This window comes from Jaculus jaculus, chromosome 11, assembly GCF_020740685.1.
Source record: "Jaculus jaculus isolate mJacJac1 chromosome 11, mJacJac1.mat.Y.cur, whole genome shotgun sequence".
Classification (NCBI taxonomy): Eukaryota; Metazoa; Chordata; class Mammalia; order Rodentia; family Dipodidae; genus Jaculus; species Jaculus jaculus.
In genome coordinates this window covers 15,419,180-15,433,705 of record NC_059112.1, presented here as the reverse complement: position 1 = coordinate 15,433,705, position 14,526 = coordinate 15,419,180, and the positions used below count along the sequence as shown (strand labels likewise).

General features: G+C 48.0%; 1 protein-coding gene across 3 annotated transcripts in view; it reads right to left on the bottom strand.

Annotated features, from left to right (window-relative positions):
- Positions 1-14,526, bottom strand: part of Lnx1 (ligand of numb-protein X 1) — a 129,794-nt gene that overhangs the window by 90,150 nt on the left and 25,118 nt on the right. Inside the window, exon 1 of one of the 3 annotated variants that reach the window (XM_045161707.1) lies at positions 8,950-9,236. The exons of the other annotated variants lie outside the window; for them this stretch is intronic. Coding sequence (XP_045017642.1) covers positions 8,950-9,041 — 92 coding nt within the window. The 5' untranslated portion in view covers positions 9,042-9,236. Of the gene's footprint in view, positions 1-8,949; positions 9,237-14,526 lie in introns of those variants that run through there. 3 annotated transcript variants of the gene reach the window in all.

Here is a 14,526-nt window from a genome sequence, read left to right as displayed (position 1 = left end):
GCATACAAAAAATAAATAAATAAACGCAAGTGGGGGGGTACAGTTAGGGTAACTGGACCCTTGGGAGTAGGAAAGTCTGCACTTGCTAGAAATCAAAGATGATCTGATGTCTTATCTCTTGCCTAGTTCTCTAGACCTGTTTTTCCACAAACAACCAGGACCCCTCCTGGGAGGGAGGGCGTTCATAGGGTTTAAACATTGTGGTTGGTCAAGTTCAGCCCCGGGACTTGGTGTCAGGGCTAGCCTCTTCCTGAGACAGCCCCCAGCCTCACCAGCCAGCTGCCCCCCTGGTTCACCTGAGCCGGAAGACCGCCCCCACTATAAGGTTATAAATCCCTTTGCAAGGGGAGGGCGGGCTCTCTGACCATTTGGGAACTTCCAGCCAGGTTGAGCCTGGGGAGACCCCCCTAAGCCCTTACTCTCCACATGGGTTCTTTATCCCCTCCAGCTCCCCACATGGCAGAAGCTCCTTTTGGAGGTTTTTCCCAGGTCCTCCATGTGGGATCTCTAGCCATGTGGGTGCCTCTCCTTGGCTCTGTACTTCCCTCAAAAAATATAATAATTTGGGCTGGAGAGATGGCTTAGCGGTTAAGCGCTTGCCTGTGAAGCCTAAGGACCCTGGTTCGAGGCTCAGTTCCCCAGGTCCCACGTTAGCCAGATGCACAAGGGGCGCACGCGTCTGGAGTTTGTTTGCAGAGGCTGGAAGCCCTGGCGCACCCATTCTCTCTCTCTCCCCCTATCTGTCTTTCTCTCTGTGTCTGTCATTCTCAAATAAATAAAGAAAAAAATTAAATATAATAATTTAATAATTATCCTTCTGTCTTCTTTTTTATTCAATTCTTTGATTAAAATTAGAAATGGAGCCAGGCGTGGTGGAGCACGTCTTTAATTCCAGCACTGGAAGGCAGAGGTAGGAGGATTGCAGTGAGCTTGAGGCCAGCCTGAGACTACATAGTGAATTCCAAGTCAGCCCGGGCTAAAGCAAGACCCTAGCTTGAAAAAAAATCAATAAAATAAAATAAAATTGGAAATGAGAGCCAGGCGTGGAGGTGTACGCCTTTAATCCCAGCACTCGGAGGCAGAGGTAGGAGGATCACCGTGAGTTCGAGGCCACCCTGAGACTACATAGTGAATTCTAGGACAGCCTGGGCTAGGGTGAGACTCTACCTTGAAAAACCAAAATAATAATAATAAAATAAATTAATAAATAATAAATTAAATTAAATAAATAACAAAAGAAACTCCAACTTTGTCTCTCATCTGCCTATAGTCACATGACTAAAATGCCAAACAATTGGTCAAGCATCACAGAGGAATCTTGAAACTGCTGGGTTTGGATGGAGTCGGGGTTTCCCAAGAGACAGCACGACACCAGACGGCGCGGAGTTTGGAAACGTGGGGGCTTCATCCCTCCCACCCCCGGCAGAACAGAGCTAGTGGATTGTCAAAGCGAAAAACAAATTAATCCATGCAACAAAGTCACCATGCTCTTTGGACCCTGGAGAACCGCTATACACAGCGTTCCGATGGGTCCTGAGTACACGAGATGGAGACATAAAAACTTCCGTTCTCTCCAAAATATGCGAGTCTACAGCATTAAGGAAAATGCTCTTGAAGATGTGCCGAGGACTGGGGATGGGGACATGGTATTGTGATGGTTAAGTTCTGTTGTCAATTTGATCTGTTTAGGAATCCACAGACATTCCTCTGGAGTGGGTCTCTGAGGTTGCTTCCAGGAAGGATTAATTAAGAAAAGAATTCCTTCCTCCCTCTGGCTGCTGGTGCAGCTTGCTGCCTTCCAGCGTGGACTGGAGAGCAGCGTGGACCAAAGAGCAGAGACTCTCTAGGACGCCTCCAGGCCTCCAGTGCTGGATCAGGACCGCTGCGGCATCCAGCCTCGTGGACTGAGCAGCTACCGGGTTCCTTGACAATCAGGCCTACAACTGCTTTTGTTGGACTGCCATAACGTAATCCAGTAAATTCCCTTTTAATACAATCCATTCCGTCGGTTCTGTTCCTCTAGAGAGCCCTACCTAATACAGGTATGGGGGGAACACTTGCCCAACATAGGAAGATCCCTGGTTTCCATCTCCAGCACCACAAACATCCAGGCGAAAATACTGGACTGAGATGCTTTGAAGACCTTCAGAGGGTCAATGAACTCATGTGAGCCCTGGCTTTGCCCTTGACACAGATCTTCATTCTTGTTAGAATATGATTTCAACTCTTCACCTCATTTTCTCTGCAAACCACCTCCTGCCTTTTGGGTTGCACTCAAAAAATGACCTCATTGTTCAAAACACAGGGCAAGAAAAATCCAGAGATCAACAGCGTTTGTTTTTTCTTTTCAGTGTTGATGGACAAGTACTATGAGATTCCGTTTGGAAAACATTTGTTGGCAAATCCATAAAGCTTACCCCATTGGCTTGGACTCCAGAAGAGCTGGGGGTCATTAACCCTGTGAAAATGAGGTGGGTACAGGCTGGAGGGATGGCTCAGTGGTTAAGGCACTTGTCTGCAAAGCCTAATAACCCAGGCTTGATTCCCCAGTACCCACATAAAGCCAGATGCACAAAGTGGTACATGCATTTGGAGTTTGTTTGCAGTGGCTGGGGGCCTTGGTGCACCCATTCTCTCTCTCTCTTTCTCTCTCTCCCTCTTTCCTGGCTGGATTCCCATGAGCACCAAGCTTTGTAGAAGATGTTTTCTCTGGTTATATAGTTCAAGGCCCAACAGCTGCTGGAGACTGGCTAGTCTGCAAGGGCAGAAAGGGAAATAACTTTGGCTAGTTTTGCTCTAAGACCTTGACACTGAGAAAGGAATTCAAGCAGCTAGATGATCTAGTGAGTAACAGACAAAATGAAGGCAAGCTTGGCTATGCTGGACTGATGGCCAGCTCTCTCTTTGGCTTGTGCGCCTCCACGTAATGAATGTCCTTGGAGCATGAAGATAGTGTGATCTGTTAGAGGTGCTCTTTGTAGATTGGTTGAAGAAAGTTCTCTAGGAAGGTGGGTGGGTGGTGTCCTTGGTGTTAAGATACTCGGTGGGTGATCTGTATCCCTGACCCCTGGGTTGGCCCCAGTTTGTGGCAAGGACACACAGGACCCCCTCCCCCATGCTTCCTGTTGCTCCTGTTAGTTTCTCAAGGAAGCTTTGTCTTTTTTTTTATTATTATTTATTTCTGAGGGAGAGAGAAAAATAGAGAGAGAATGGGCACAGCAGGGCCTTCAGTTGCTGCAAACCAACTCCAGACTTGTGCGCCCCCTTGTGCGCATGTGTGACACTGCATGCTTGCGTCACTGTGAGTCTGGCTGTGTGGAACCTAGAGATTTGAAAATGAGTTCTTAGGCTTCACAGGCAAGCGACTTACCCACTAAGCCATTTCTCCACCCCAAGCCTTGTCTTTTTACAGTCTTAAATGATTCACATTGCAAAACTGGAATCTGTTGGCTTTTTTTTTTTTTTTTTTTGATTTGTCGAGGTAGGGTCTCACTCTAGCCCAGGCTGACCTGGAATTCACTATGTATATAGTCTCAGGGTGGCCTTGAACTCATGGTGATCCTCCTACCTCTGCCTCCCAAGTGATGGGATTAAAGATGTGCGGCACCATGCCCAGCTGGAATCAGTTAGTTTTTTTTTTTTAATTTTTTTGTTTATTTTTATTTATTTATTTGAGAGCGTCAGACAGAGAGAAAGAGGCAGATAAAGAGAGAGGGAGAATGGGTGCGCCAGGGCCTCCAGCCACTGCAAATGAACTCCAGACGCATGTGCCCCCTTGTGCATCTGGCTAACGTGGGTCCTGGGGAATTGAGCCTCAAACTGGGGTCCTTAGGCTTCACAGGCAAGGGCTTAACCACTAAGCCATCTCTCCTGCCCAAGAATCAGTTAGTTTTAAATTTCCCTAGTATAGAACTCTAGCCGGAGTAAGCCTCTCCATGTTGAATGAATATCTCACAGGGTTCAAGGAGTGGAGTGTAACCTTTCTCTCCAGATTCTGGCCGGACTACTGTGAATAGTGACTCTACTCGCAAACCAGAAATATTTATCTGACTGTAAGCTGGAGAGAGAGGGGGCTGGTACTTCCTGGCTTTCTGAGATTCACACAGCTAAGGAGCAGCAGTAGCTTTGGGCACATGTGTTCCTGCAGTCACGATGCCCAGCTGTCTTGTTGAGAACGGTGTCTAAGGACAGATCCAGGCTTTGAAAGCAAAGCCACCGTGTCCTGCGTGCCCCTGCACAGGACACTCAGTCTGCCCCGCAGGCGTGAGCGGCTCACAACGGCCACCAGACCATGACAGTCGGAAGAGTACCTCCAAAGGCAATGGGAAGTAAAAAATTTAAAAGTGGAAAGAAAATATGAAAGAAAGCTTCTCAATTTTCAGCCAGTGGCTCTTGAGGGTTTGTTCTGTGGACAATAAAACGTATCATGCACTCTGACTGTCAGTGTTCTTCCCTGGGATTTGGGCTAAAGTAAATACTTAAGGAAATGTTACAAATGCCACCGTAGATCACTGAGCAGGCGATGACAGTCTCAGGTCCTCCAGCTCAGGGCTGTGTTCTAGAACATCTGAGGGGAGGCTGGCCTGGACTGTAATGAGCGAGACCAGTATTTCCTTCCACAGACACAAAACTGAGGCTTTTTTTTTTGTTGTTGTTGTTTGTAAAATAATTTACTTATGAAAGAGAGAGAGAGAGAATGGGAATACCAAAGCTTCCTGCCACTGCAGACAAACTCTAGATACAAGCACTGCTTTTTGTAGCTGACTTTATTTGGGTACAACGGAATCAAACCCAGGTCATCAGGCTTTGCAAGCGAGTGCCTTTAACCACTGATCCATCTCCTCAGCCCAAACCAGGGCTTTTGTGATCGCAGCTTGCCACGATCACACACTGGACAAGAACTAAGCAACTTCATTCAGTTCAACTTAATTCTAAACTACACAGGAGCTGGGCTCATAGCTGTGACCATTGCTTACCCTCTCCTAAGAACTCAAGACCACCTGGTGAGTAAAAATACAAGAATGTGGGGCTGGAGAGATGGCTTAGTGGTTAAGGCACTTGCCTGTGAAGCCTAAGGACCTCAGTTCAATTCCCCAGGACCCACGTAAGCCAGATGCACAAGGTGGTACGTGCATCTAGAGTTCGTTTGCAGTGGCTGGAAGCTCTGGAGCACCTATTGTTTCTCTCAAATAAATAAATAAAAATTTAAAAATACAGAAATGTTCCAAAGAACTCCCAGTGGAAAGGGACACGCAAAGCAAAAGGATGGCTCTTGCCAGGGAAGTTAGGGATGTGACTCTCAGCTGCAGCTAAGGTCTTTTTAGTAGCAGTGCCAATACAGTCACCTGGGACCTTCTTCCCCAAGGAGATGGTGGCCCACATAAGCTACCTCATGGAGGAAAATGACTGCCCCCACCCAAGAGAGTTTAATTTTAGTAAGTTTGCTTTACAGCCGAGGAATGTGAATGTTATCAACAAGCTCAGCCCTTAAGCCTGCTATGGATGGTACTAAAACTCCACTCTGTTCTCTGGCTTTCTTACAACGAGTTTGCCTGTGCCCCATCCACACGGACCCAGCATCCTGAGAAGACTCTTTCATCGGTTCCCAGTGTTCAGGAAGTTTCGAAAGAGAGTCTGAGAGGATAGAGGCTGGGGTTGAGGACTTGGAGAGGCAGGGGCATTGCCCTTAGCCCTCTGGCCTCTCTGCTGCAGACTCTGAGAGCATTCCAGACCCCATGCCCCTCAACTATGGGCTGGGACCAGATACCCTGGTTGTTGGTTTCTTTTGTGGGGTTTCCTCTCCTGTAGGACAAGGCACAGGTGGTGGCTTGTCCAAGGTCAAGCTGAGCATGTGATCTGTGAGTTGAGAAGCAGTGCTGTTGTTTGGGATTAATTTTGTTTTAAATTAAACTTGAACGCCCTTGGACATTACACAGAGAGTGAACTATGCACACACCTCTCTCTCTCTCTCTTTCTCTCAAATAAAAAATAAGAAGAAAGGAAAAAATCTTTTAAAAAAATTCCCCTTGTGCCTTGAATCATAGCTTTCATTTCTTATGTATATAAATTTTATCTTCTCAAACAAATTGTCCACACTAGATCTAATTTCATACTACTGGTATTTTTTAGAATATGTTATGGTACCTAAGTCGTTTCAGTAATCCACTGACTTGTATTAATTAATTATTAATAATCGTTATTTCCAGAAGCCACCAAGGAACAGCTGCACAGGAACCCCAGCAATTGGAAACTTGTGAGGAACTTCAGTCCAATAAATTTGGTAACACTGACCGGGAAGTTCCCTTGCACTGTGCTTTTGGGGTCATCTCACATTTTGGAAAAGAGTGACGTGCTTATCCACTCAGCTATTCAACAGGGAAGTGGACTCTGATTCAGGTGCTTGTAGCAACAAACATGGTTAAGATGAAGACCTTCCTTCAGTGAGGCTATATGGCTAAAAGTAACCAAAGGGAGGGACTCTTCATTAGCAACCAAAGTGGGCTCACAGCAGCCCCCAAAAGATATACCCACCTAGAATCGTGAATATGGCCTTATTTGGATAAAGGACCTTAGAGGTAAAATTAGGTTATGGTGGTTTGAATAGAATAGATGGCCCCCAATATATTCAGTTGTTTATTTGTTTGTAGTTTGCATTCTGCAGCCACCTGGCTGGAGGCAATGTCATTGGGTGGATCTTAAGGTGTGGTGGTGGGTTTCAGATTTCAATCTAAAGATATGCAAAGTGTGCCTAGCTGGAGTTCCTGAAGTGTGCTGTGCTGTGTGGCTTTTGGTTTGCGCTTCTCTCTCTCTGCTTGGGCCTGTGAAGGCAGGCCAGCTTCTTCTGCCATTATGGAGCTTCCCCTGGATCTGTAAGCCTCAATAAATATCCCTTCCTCCATAACTGTGCCTGGTCTGGACGTTCATCTCAGTGAACCTGAAGCTGTCTGCTACATAGGTTAAGGATCTCAAAGATATGATCGTCCTAGAGTTTCCAACTGGGTCCTAAATCTAGTGACAAATGCCCCCATCAGAAGAGGAGGAGCTGGGCACTTTCCTAGCATGTGAAAAGTCCTGAGTCTGATTCCCAGCAGCAGCAGGAGGAGGAAGAGGAGGAGGAGAATTGGAAAGGCCACAGAGGAGAAGACCAAGTGCAGATGGAGGTGGAAACTGCTGTCAGAAAGCCACAAGCTAAGGAATGAACAGAACCAGCAAAAAACTGAAGGTGGCAAGGAAGGGTTCTCCCCTGCGGCTTTCAAAGGGAATGTGGACTTGAGCCTTAATTTAAAGCATCTGGACTCTCAAACTGTAAAAATGAATCAATGCCTGGATACCCAGCTTGTCGTAATTTGTTATATAGCAGCCTTGAGAACTAATGTGGCAGCTCACAAGGGTAAAGGATGGACAGGAACGATGTTGTGCATGAGATTTCATATCCAAAGGAGCCTTTGCACAGTCCCGGTGAGTGCTACCATCGTAGACTATTCTAGCAAAGCTCCTGCAATGCCGTGACTTCCCTAGAGATGCTGACAATTAGGATGGAAGCCAGACGCCTTCTCTCTGATCCCTCTTATCTCAGGTGTGCTGGAGATGTACTGCGATCAGGTAGACCACACACTCCAGATGGGCAGTGTCCCCCCCCCTCCAAATGAATGAGTTGCCTTCAAGTGCTCCACTCTGTGTGCCAAGTATCTATCAAGTAATTACTGTGTTTGACAAATTATTAGTGCAACTAATTGCAAAAGACACACTGGCTGTCCCCAGAAAGACATGAGTGGCATCATTATCTAAATATGACCAGCCAAGTTTATTCCACCAGGCCTCTAGGAGCCCCACTTGGAGTCCTTGCACCCATCTTTTCACTGATCTAGGTACGATAGTACACACCTGTGACCCCAGTTCTCAGGAGGCTGAGGCAAGGGGATGAGCTCTCAGGGCTAGCCTGGGCTACATAGGAAGCTCTTGTCTTGATAACCACCCCCCAATAACTGACTGACTCGGAACTATACCTAAACCAACTCTTGGTATTTTTGAATGTCTGCTTAATGAAAAAAAAAAATACAGTTTTCATAAGTGTTCTAAACTGAACAAGACTCCTTGCATGACTATTAGAAGCCATTCACTCTGTGATCCTTTCTAAATTTACTAACAAAAGAGCCAGAAAAGTACTTATTGAAGAGGCTAGGACTGTGAGTCATTTCCTCTCATAAAACACCTAAGTCATGAACAAACATATCTTTATGTTTTAGAGATACACGGTGAAATATTTAGGGGTGAAATGTCATAATAGCTATAACTTAGCCCACACCATTTGAAAGGTACATATATTAATATGTTGCCATTTTTTCAGTCCAGATGATATGGGAATGTGAATGCCAATAGCATGTTTGTTTTGTTTTTTTTTTTTAATTTCCATAGGCTTCAAAACTATCAGAAATAAAAATAAAATGGGTCTGGCTTTTACACATGAAGTTTCCTATTCTCTTGACTGGTACCATCCACACCTGTCTTCAGGCACGGGGTCTGAAGATCTCAGCCAAGGGATGGGGTCTGCTATTGATTTCAAATACCCTGCAAGAGACGCAGCTCTGCGCACGCCAGCTCTGCTCTTAATTGCTCTCTCGGTTCTATTTATGGAGGGACGGGAAGACACGTCTCTCGAGCAAGGGCTGAGTACAGAAACGGTGGCAGTTTTGGCACAGAAGCAAAGGGAGGGACGCCTGGCTCGGGGAGCGGAGTGCCCGGGTGGCATGGTGTTTTCTCTTTAGTCACGCCCGGCGGCTGAGCATGCTGCTGCTGCCAATGCTGCAGAGCATTTTGCCCGAGCTCATCCAACGTCTGCAGACATCTCAGCCCTAAAGCGACTCAAGTGCCACCACCCACCCCACCCCCCAACAGCCCACCCGACACACAGACATAGACGCAGCAGCAGGCCAGGTCAGGGGGACTCACAGTTCCGAGTACAGGAAGTGCAGGGTGCCCACATTGTCAATGTAGTTAGCAGGGCTCAGCCAAGGCAGCACCAGCAACAGAAGCGCTTTCATTTTCCCAGCAGCCTGCTGACCACCTTCTGTCAGCCCAACGCAGCCCCTTTAAGGAAACCTGCTCCTGTCCCCACAATCAGAAGATCATGCATGCATGGGACTTTAAGAGTCTATCGGAGTAGGCATACTGACAAATCATAGGCCTGTAGGAAGATGATTCCCTCGGCATCTCAGAGGAGGTGGGAGATCGGAGGGACCCACCATGGTTGGTGAGAAGGCTCAGATTGATGCCAGCAGGCTGATGCCCGGGAGAGACATCGGCCCCCTCCTGCCGGATGGAGACTGGCTCCTGAGAAGCAGCTGGTACGTTGACATCACTGGCTGGGGACAAGCTGGGAGCGAAATGCTGTGTTGGGAGAGGGCACCAGCATGGCGCGTTGGACCCCCACGTGTGAATGGTACGCCATCAAAAGCTAGACCCCAGACTGCTCCAGGATGACATGAAGGAATTAGCGTCTCCAGAGCCCCGTCTGGAGTTCTGTGACAGGAGAAGCTGAAATCTGACCACTCCCCGCCCACCCCTGACTCCCAAGCATGGAAAGGCATATTTAGAAAATGAATTTACGACACTTTACCCTTGGTTGCCCTGCCTACCTTGACAACACGTAAGTGTAGGAATGGCTTACTGGCTGATTTTGAAAACAGCCTCTCTAGAAGCCAGGCCCGGCAGTTCCCTTGGAGAACTAACACTCCCCAGTAGACAGAGAGCTCTGTGTAAATAGCATGCAGGTTCCTGTTCTGAGAGGACAGGAGCCTCCCCACTTATCAGTCCCCGAACCTTGGACGCCTCATCTTTGAAATGTGGTTAATATTAACCTGGTCTTAAGATGGGAACAGGACTCAATGGGTAAACTGCTCACCAGTCATGCCTGAGTATCTGAATTTAATCCATAGAGCCCCATATAAAAACCTGAAAGCTAGGGGCTGGAGGAATGGCTTAGTGGGTAAGGATTTGCTGGCAAAGCCAAGGGACCCAGGTTCGATTCCCCGGGACCCATGTTAGTCAGATGCATGAGGGGGCGCACGCATCTGAACTTGGTTTGCAGTGGCTGCAGGCCCTGGCATGCCCACTCTCTCTTTCTGTCCCTCTTTCTCTCTTTCTCTGTCAAATAAATAAATAAATAAAAATAATTTTTTTTTAAGTCTAAAAGCTAGCTGGGTGTGGGGGGCGCACACCTTTAATCCCAGCACTCGGGAGGCAGAGGTAGGAGGATCGCTGTGAGTTCGAGGCCACTCTGAGACTCCATAGTGAATTCCAGGTCAGCCTGGGCTAGAGTGAGACCCTACCTTGGGAAAAAAAAAAAAAAAGCCAGCAGCTAGGGAGACTGCCCAGTGGTTAAAGACACTTGCTTCAAAGCCTTCTGACCTGGGGTTCAGATCCCAGATGCTTAAAGTGATTCATGAGTCTGGTGTTCATTTTGCAGTAGCAAGAGGCCTTGGTGCACCCATTCTCTCTCTTAAAGCCATAAACTGTGGGCAGGCTTCTGTAATCCCAGCCCTGATGGTGAGACAGGAAGCAGAGACAAGAGAATCATTCCAGAAGATCACACTGAGCACAACGGTCATTAAAAAGCAGCAACAGCAGCACAAGATGCAGAGAAACCTTGCCTCACATGAGGTAGGAAGGGGGGATCGACCTGAACGCTGTCCTCTGATGGCCTCCAATGTGCCTTGGCACGCCCACAGACAGACACACGCCTCCTACACACATAAAACTAATCATAATAATAGCTGGTGTTGCGGGGCCCCGAGGCACCCTCATGTCTTCTAGCTTGAAGTTCGGTGACTCTAAGTGGCATCAAGGACAACTTTGGGTGTCTGAACCCTGGAAGGTCACAGACACCGTCAGAACTCCCTTCCTTCTGCCCCCATGTTCAAGAACAGTAAGCCCATCTGGCCAATACACCAGCCAGCACACTGGCCTGGTGGGCTGAACTGTTGAGCCATCTGCAGGGCCAGGGCGACTGCGAGCAGCCACATCGAGTCTGGAAATCGGACATCAGGTCTGGGCACGTAGCCGCCGTGGGGCTGAGCGTGTACACGCCATCGAGCCTCAGCTGGGGTGCCCTGAGCTGTGACGGTCTAGATCAGACCTAAGTGGTCCTGAGAAAGCTTGACATGTGAGCATTTCTGATTTTGTCGAGGCCTGAACTTGGCCTTCTACCTCTGGTAAGGTGGGTATATGCAGCACTAGACAGCAGGGAAGGGGTTTGGTATTGAGGTCCTGGAGCCAGACAAGTTCGACCTTGGGATCCTACCTCTCCCTCCCACTGGCTGTGTGTCGCTGGCCATGTTTCTTGCCCTCTCTGAACTTTCTGCAGAGGAATGACAGTCACAACAGCGCCTAACTCAGTGTGTCATTCGAAGGAGGTCATGTCTATGAAGAGCAGAGAGTGTCGGCTGCTGTCATCAGTCACTGTTAACAGCAGTGATGGAGCCTGGCTGGTGGCTTTGTGCCTCTCACCCCTTCTTTCCTCCTGTGTTGAGGAACATGACATGCCCGTCATCTACTCCCAGATATGCAGTTTCACCAAGCGTGAGGACAAGCTCTTGCTGGGGGTACAGCCTACGTGGTAAGTCACAGGCATCGTGACCCGTCACTTCACACTGGCCTGGGTTATACATCTGGCAAGCTTAGACATGGTGGGTGCGACGGACACTTGATGCATCTCCTAGGAGAACAGACGGTGCCCCCCACCCCATGTGTCTCCTTGCACCTCAGGGTGATAAAGCAAGCCAATGAAAGCGAAGGTGACTTAACCATGAAGGTGTAGTGGGGTTGGGACGATGGTTTAGTGAGTTCAGAAGCTTGCTGTGGAAGCATGAAGACCTGGGTTCAAGCCCCAGCATCCACGTAAAAAGCCAAACGCAGCCATGCATGCCTGTAACGCCGGTGCTGAGGAAGTTGAGGACAGGAAGGCTCACTGGGGCTAACTGGTCAACCAGTCTTGCTTGAAATTGGTGCAAGCTCCCTGTTCAATGACAGATCCTGTCTCGAGGAAATAAGGCAGAAGAGCTACAGAGGAAAACACCCAAAGTGTTCCTCTGGCCTCTGTGCATGTGTGCAGAGGACGCATGCACATACATGCGCACACACATGCACATAACAACTCTTTGCCATCACACACACATACACACGAGACACATACAGCCTAAAACATCAAGGGACTGCTTCCTGCTGTCCTCTCTGCCATTACTGCTGCCACTGCTGGATGCCTGAATGCTACGTGGTCTCTTTTACGATGGAGCCTGGGTTTGCTCACGGTGTGATATGCTCCCTGAAGCGTGTATGTGATGCCATGGACAGCATCCATCTTGAGAACATGTGACCACGTGAGCATGGAAGCCTGCATCCCTGTGACATCTTCCTAGTCCTGGGCTTCCTCCCCCGATGCTGTGTTCCATGCCAAGAACAAAACTTCCACCCAGCCAAACCCATGTAACTTGAACGTTCTCTCACCTACCAGATGCGATACCGTGGATGGTTCTACAACTTCCTTGCCAGTGCCCTCACCCGGCGATTTGCATCCGTGCTTTGCATGGCTGTCCTATTTATGCTTCAGAGTCAGACCATCAAATCCTGGTTTCTTCTTTCTCTTTCGAAACAAGGGCAAGGGGCTGGAGAGACGGCTCAGTGGTTAAGGCGCTTGCTTGCAAAACTGAAGGACCCGGGTTTGATTCCCCAGGACCCACATAACAGCCAGATGCGCAATGTGGCGCATGCATCTGGAGTCTGTTTGCAGCCGCTCGAGGCCCTGGTGTGCCCATTCTCTTGGTATCTCTTTGCTTGAAAACAAATAATTTTTTTTTTTTTTTGAAAGACCACAAGGGTCAGGTGGGGGCTGGCAAAAAAGTCACATGCAGGGTTAGGAAGTCACAGCTGAGAATATGGGCGTGAGCGATGTCCAGCCAGGATGAAATGATCAGCCTAGTCGCGTGCTTGCCCACCCATTGTGACATCCACCCTCCATTCCTCCTCTCTGCAGTAAAATCCCATGCCAGGCTCATACCGACCACACAGCAGGAAGGGGTCCTGGCAGAAGTCAAGGTCAAGAGAGGTCCAGAGAGAGATTTTTGGAGAAGAAATGCATGGAACATTGGCCAGAGCTAATCAAGAAACTTCTCTGAGAGAACCTGTGGCTAGGTGTGGCTGGAGCCAATTAAATCCTGTTCTTCCTGCTTCTTTCAAAACACAGAACAATGGCCTTTTTTTTTCCATGCCAATAGGTACCTCAGAAAACCAGCTAGCTTTGTTAGCTCCCATTTTTAGAGAATAAGAGAAACAGAAGGTCAAAAAGGCTTGTGCAATGAAGCAACTGGATGTGTATGCCATTTCGGCTTCTCACCTCTGCCTATTGTGAGTTATTTTTTAAAAATATTTAATTTATGTATTAATTTATTTGAGAGAGAGAAAGAGAGAGAAAAGAAGAGGAGGAGGAGGAGACAGAGTGAGAGAATGGGCATGCCAGGGCCTTCAGCCACTGCAAACAGACTCCAGACACAGGTGCATGCGCATCTGTGCATCTGGCTTACATGGGTCCTGGGGAATGGAACCAGAGTCCTTAGGCTTTGCAGACAAATGCCTTAACAGCTAAGCCACCTCCCCAGCTCCCCCCACCCCATTGTGGGTTCTTGATAATGGTCACATGTACAGATGATGGCTTTGCACAGTGAGGAGGTGGTATTGAGATTAAGGCAGATCTTACTCAGAAGCAAGGGCCGGGGCAAGCAGGGAGCTGTCTGGACAGACAGGTCCTCTCTAGTGGCTTCAAACATCTACTGGCAGTTTTCTTTGATTAAGGAGGCTGCCATCCAAGTCATCCAGTATGTTTCCTTACTGGGAATTTTCTGAGCAGACCCATGTGATGACAGTCCACAAGGATCTAACAGGGCAGAAGTTGCTGGAACCACGTTCATAAAAGAGCACTCTAGGCTGAGTCCAGTTAGTCTCGATCAACGCCTGTGCACAGTCCATCCTACATGCCGGGCCCTAAGCTTCTTCGGGTCTGGAAGGGGACAGACAGCCCTGTGTGTTGATGACCCGAATCTTGGAGAACTCAGATGGTATGTTTTCACTCATGACACTGCCAGTCACACCCTAGAAGCAAGTTTGCCCTCTGCTAAAGGTGCGAAATTTAGCAAGACAGGAGAAAGAATTTCAAGAGACCTGCCACCCAACTTTATTATTGTTAATAATAGATTGCTAACAGAGTAGATTTTAAGAGTTTCCATCGCTGAAAAACTGGTATGTGCAGTAATACGTGTCCATTACCTTCATTTTAGCTATTCCTCAATGAATACATTTTTTAAATTATTTAGTTGAAAGCAAAGAGAGGGGGGATGGATCGGTGGATGGAGAGAGAGAGAGAGAGAGAGAGAGAGAGAGAGAGAGAGAGGAGAGAGTGAATCTGGGCATACCAGGAGCTCTTGCTGCTGCAAAAAAACTCCAGACATATGTCATATTGTGCATCTGGCCTTACATGGG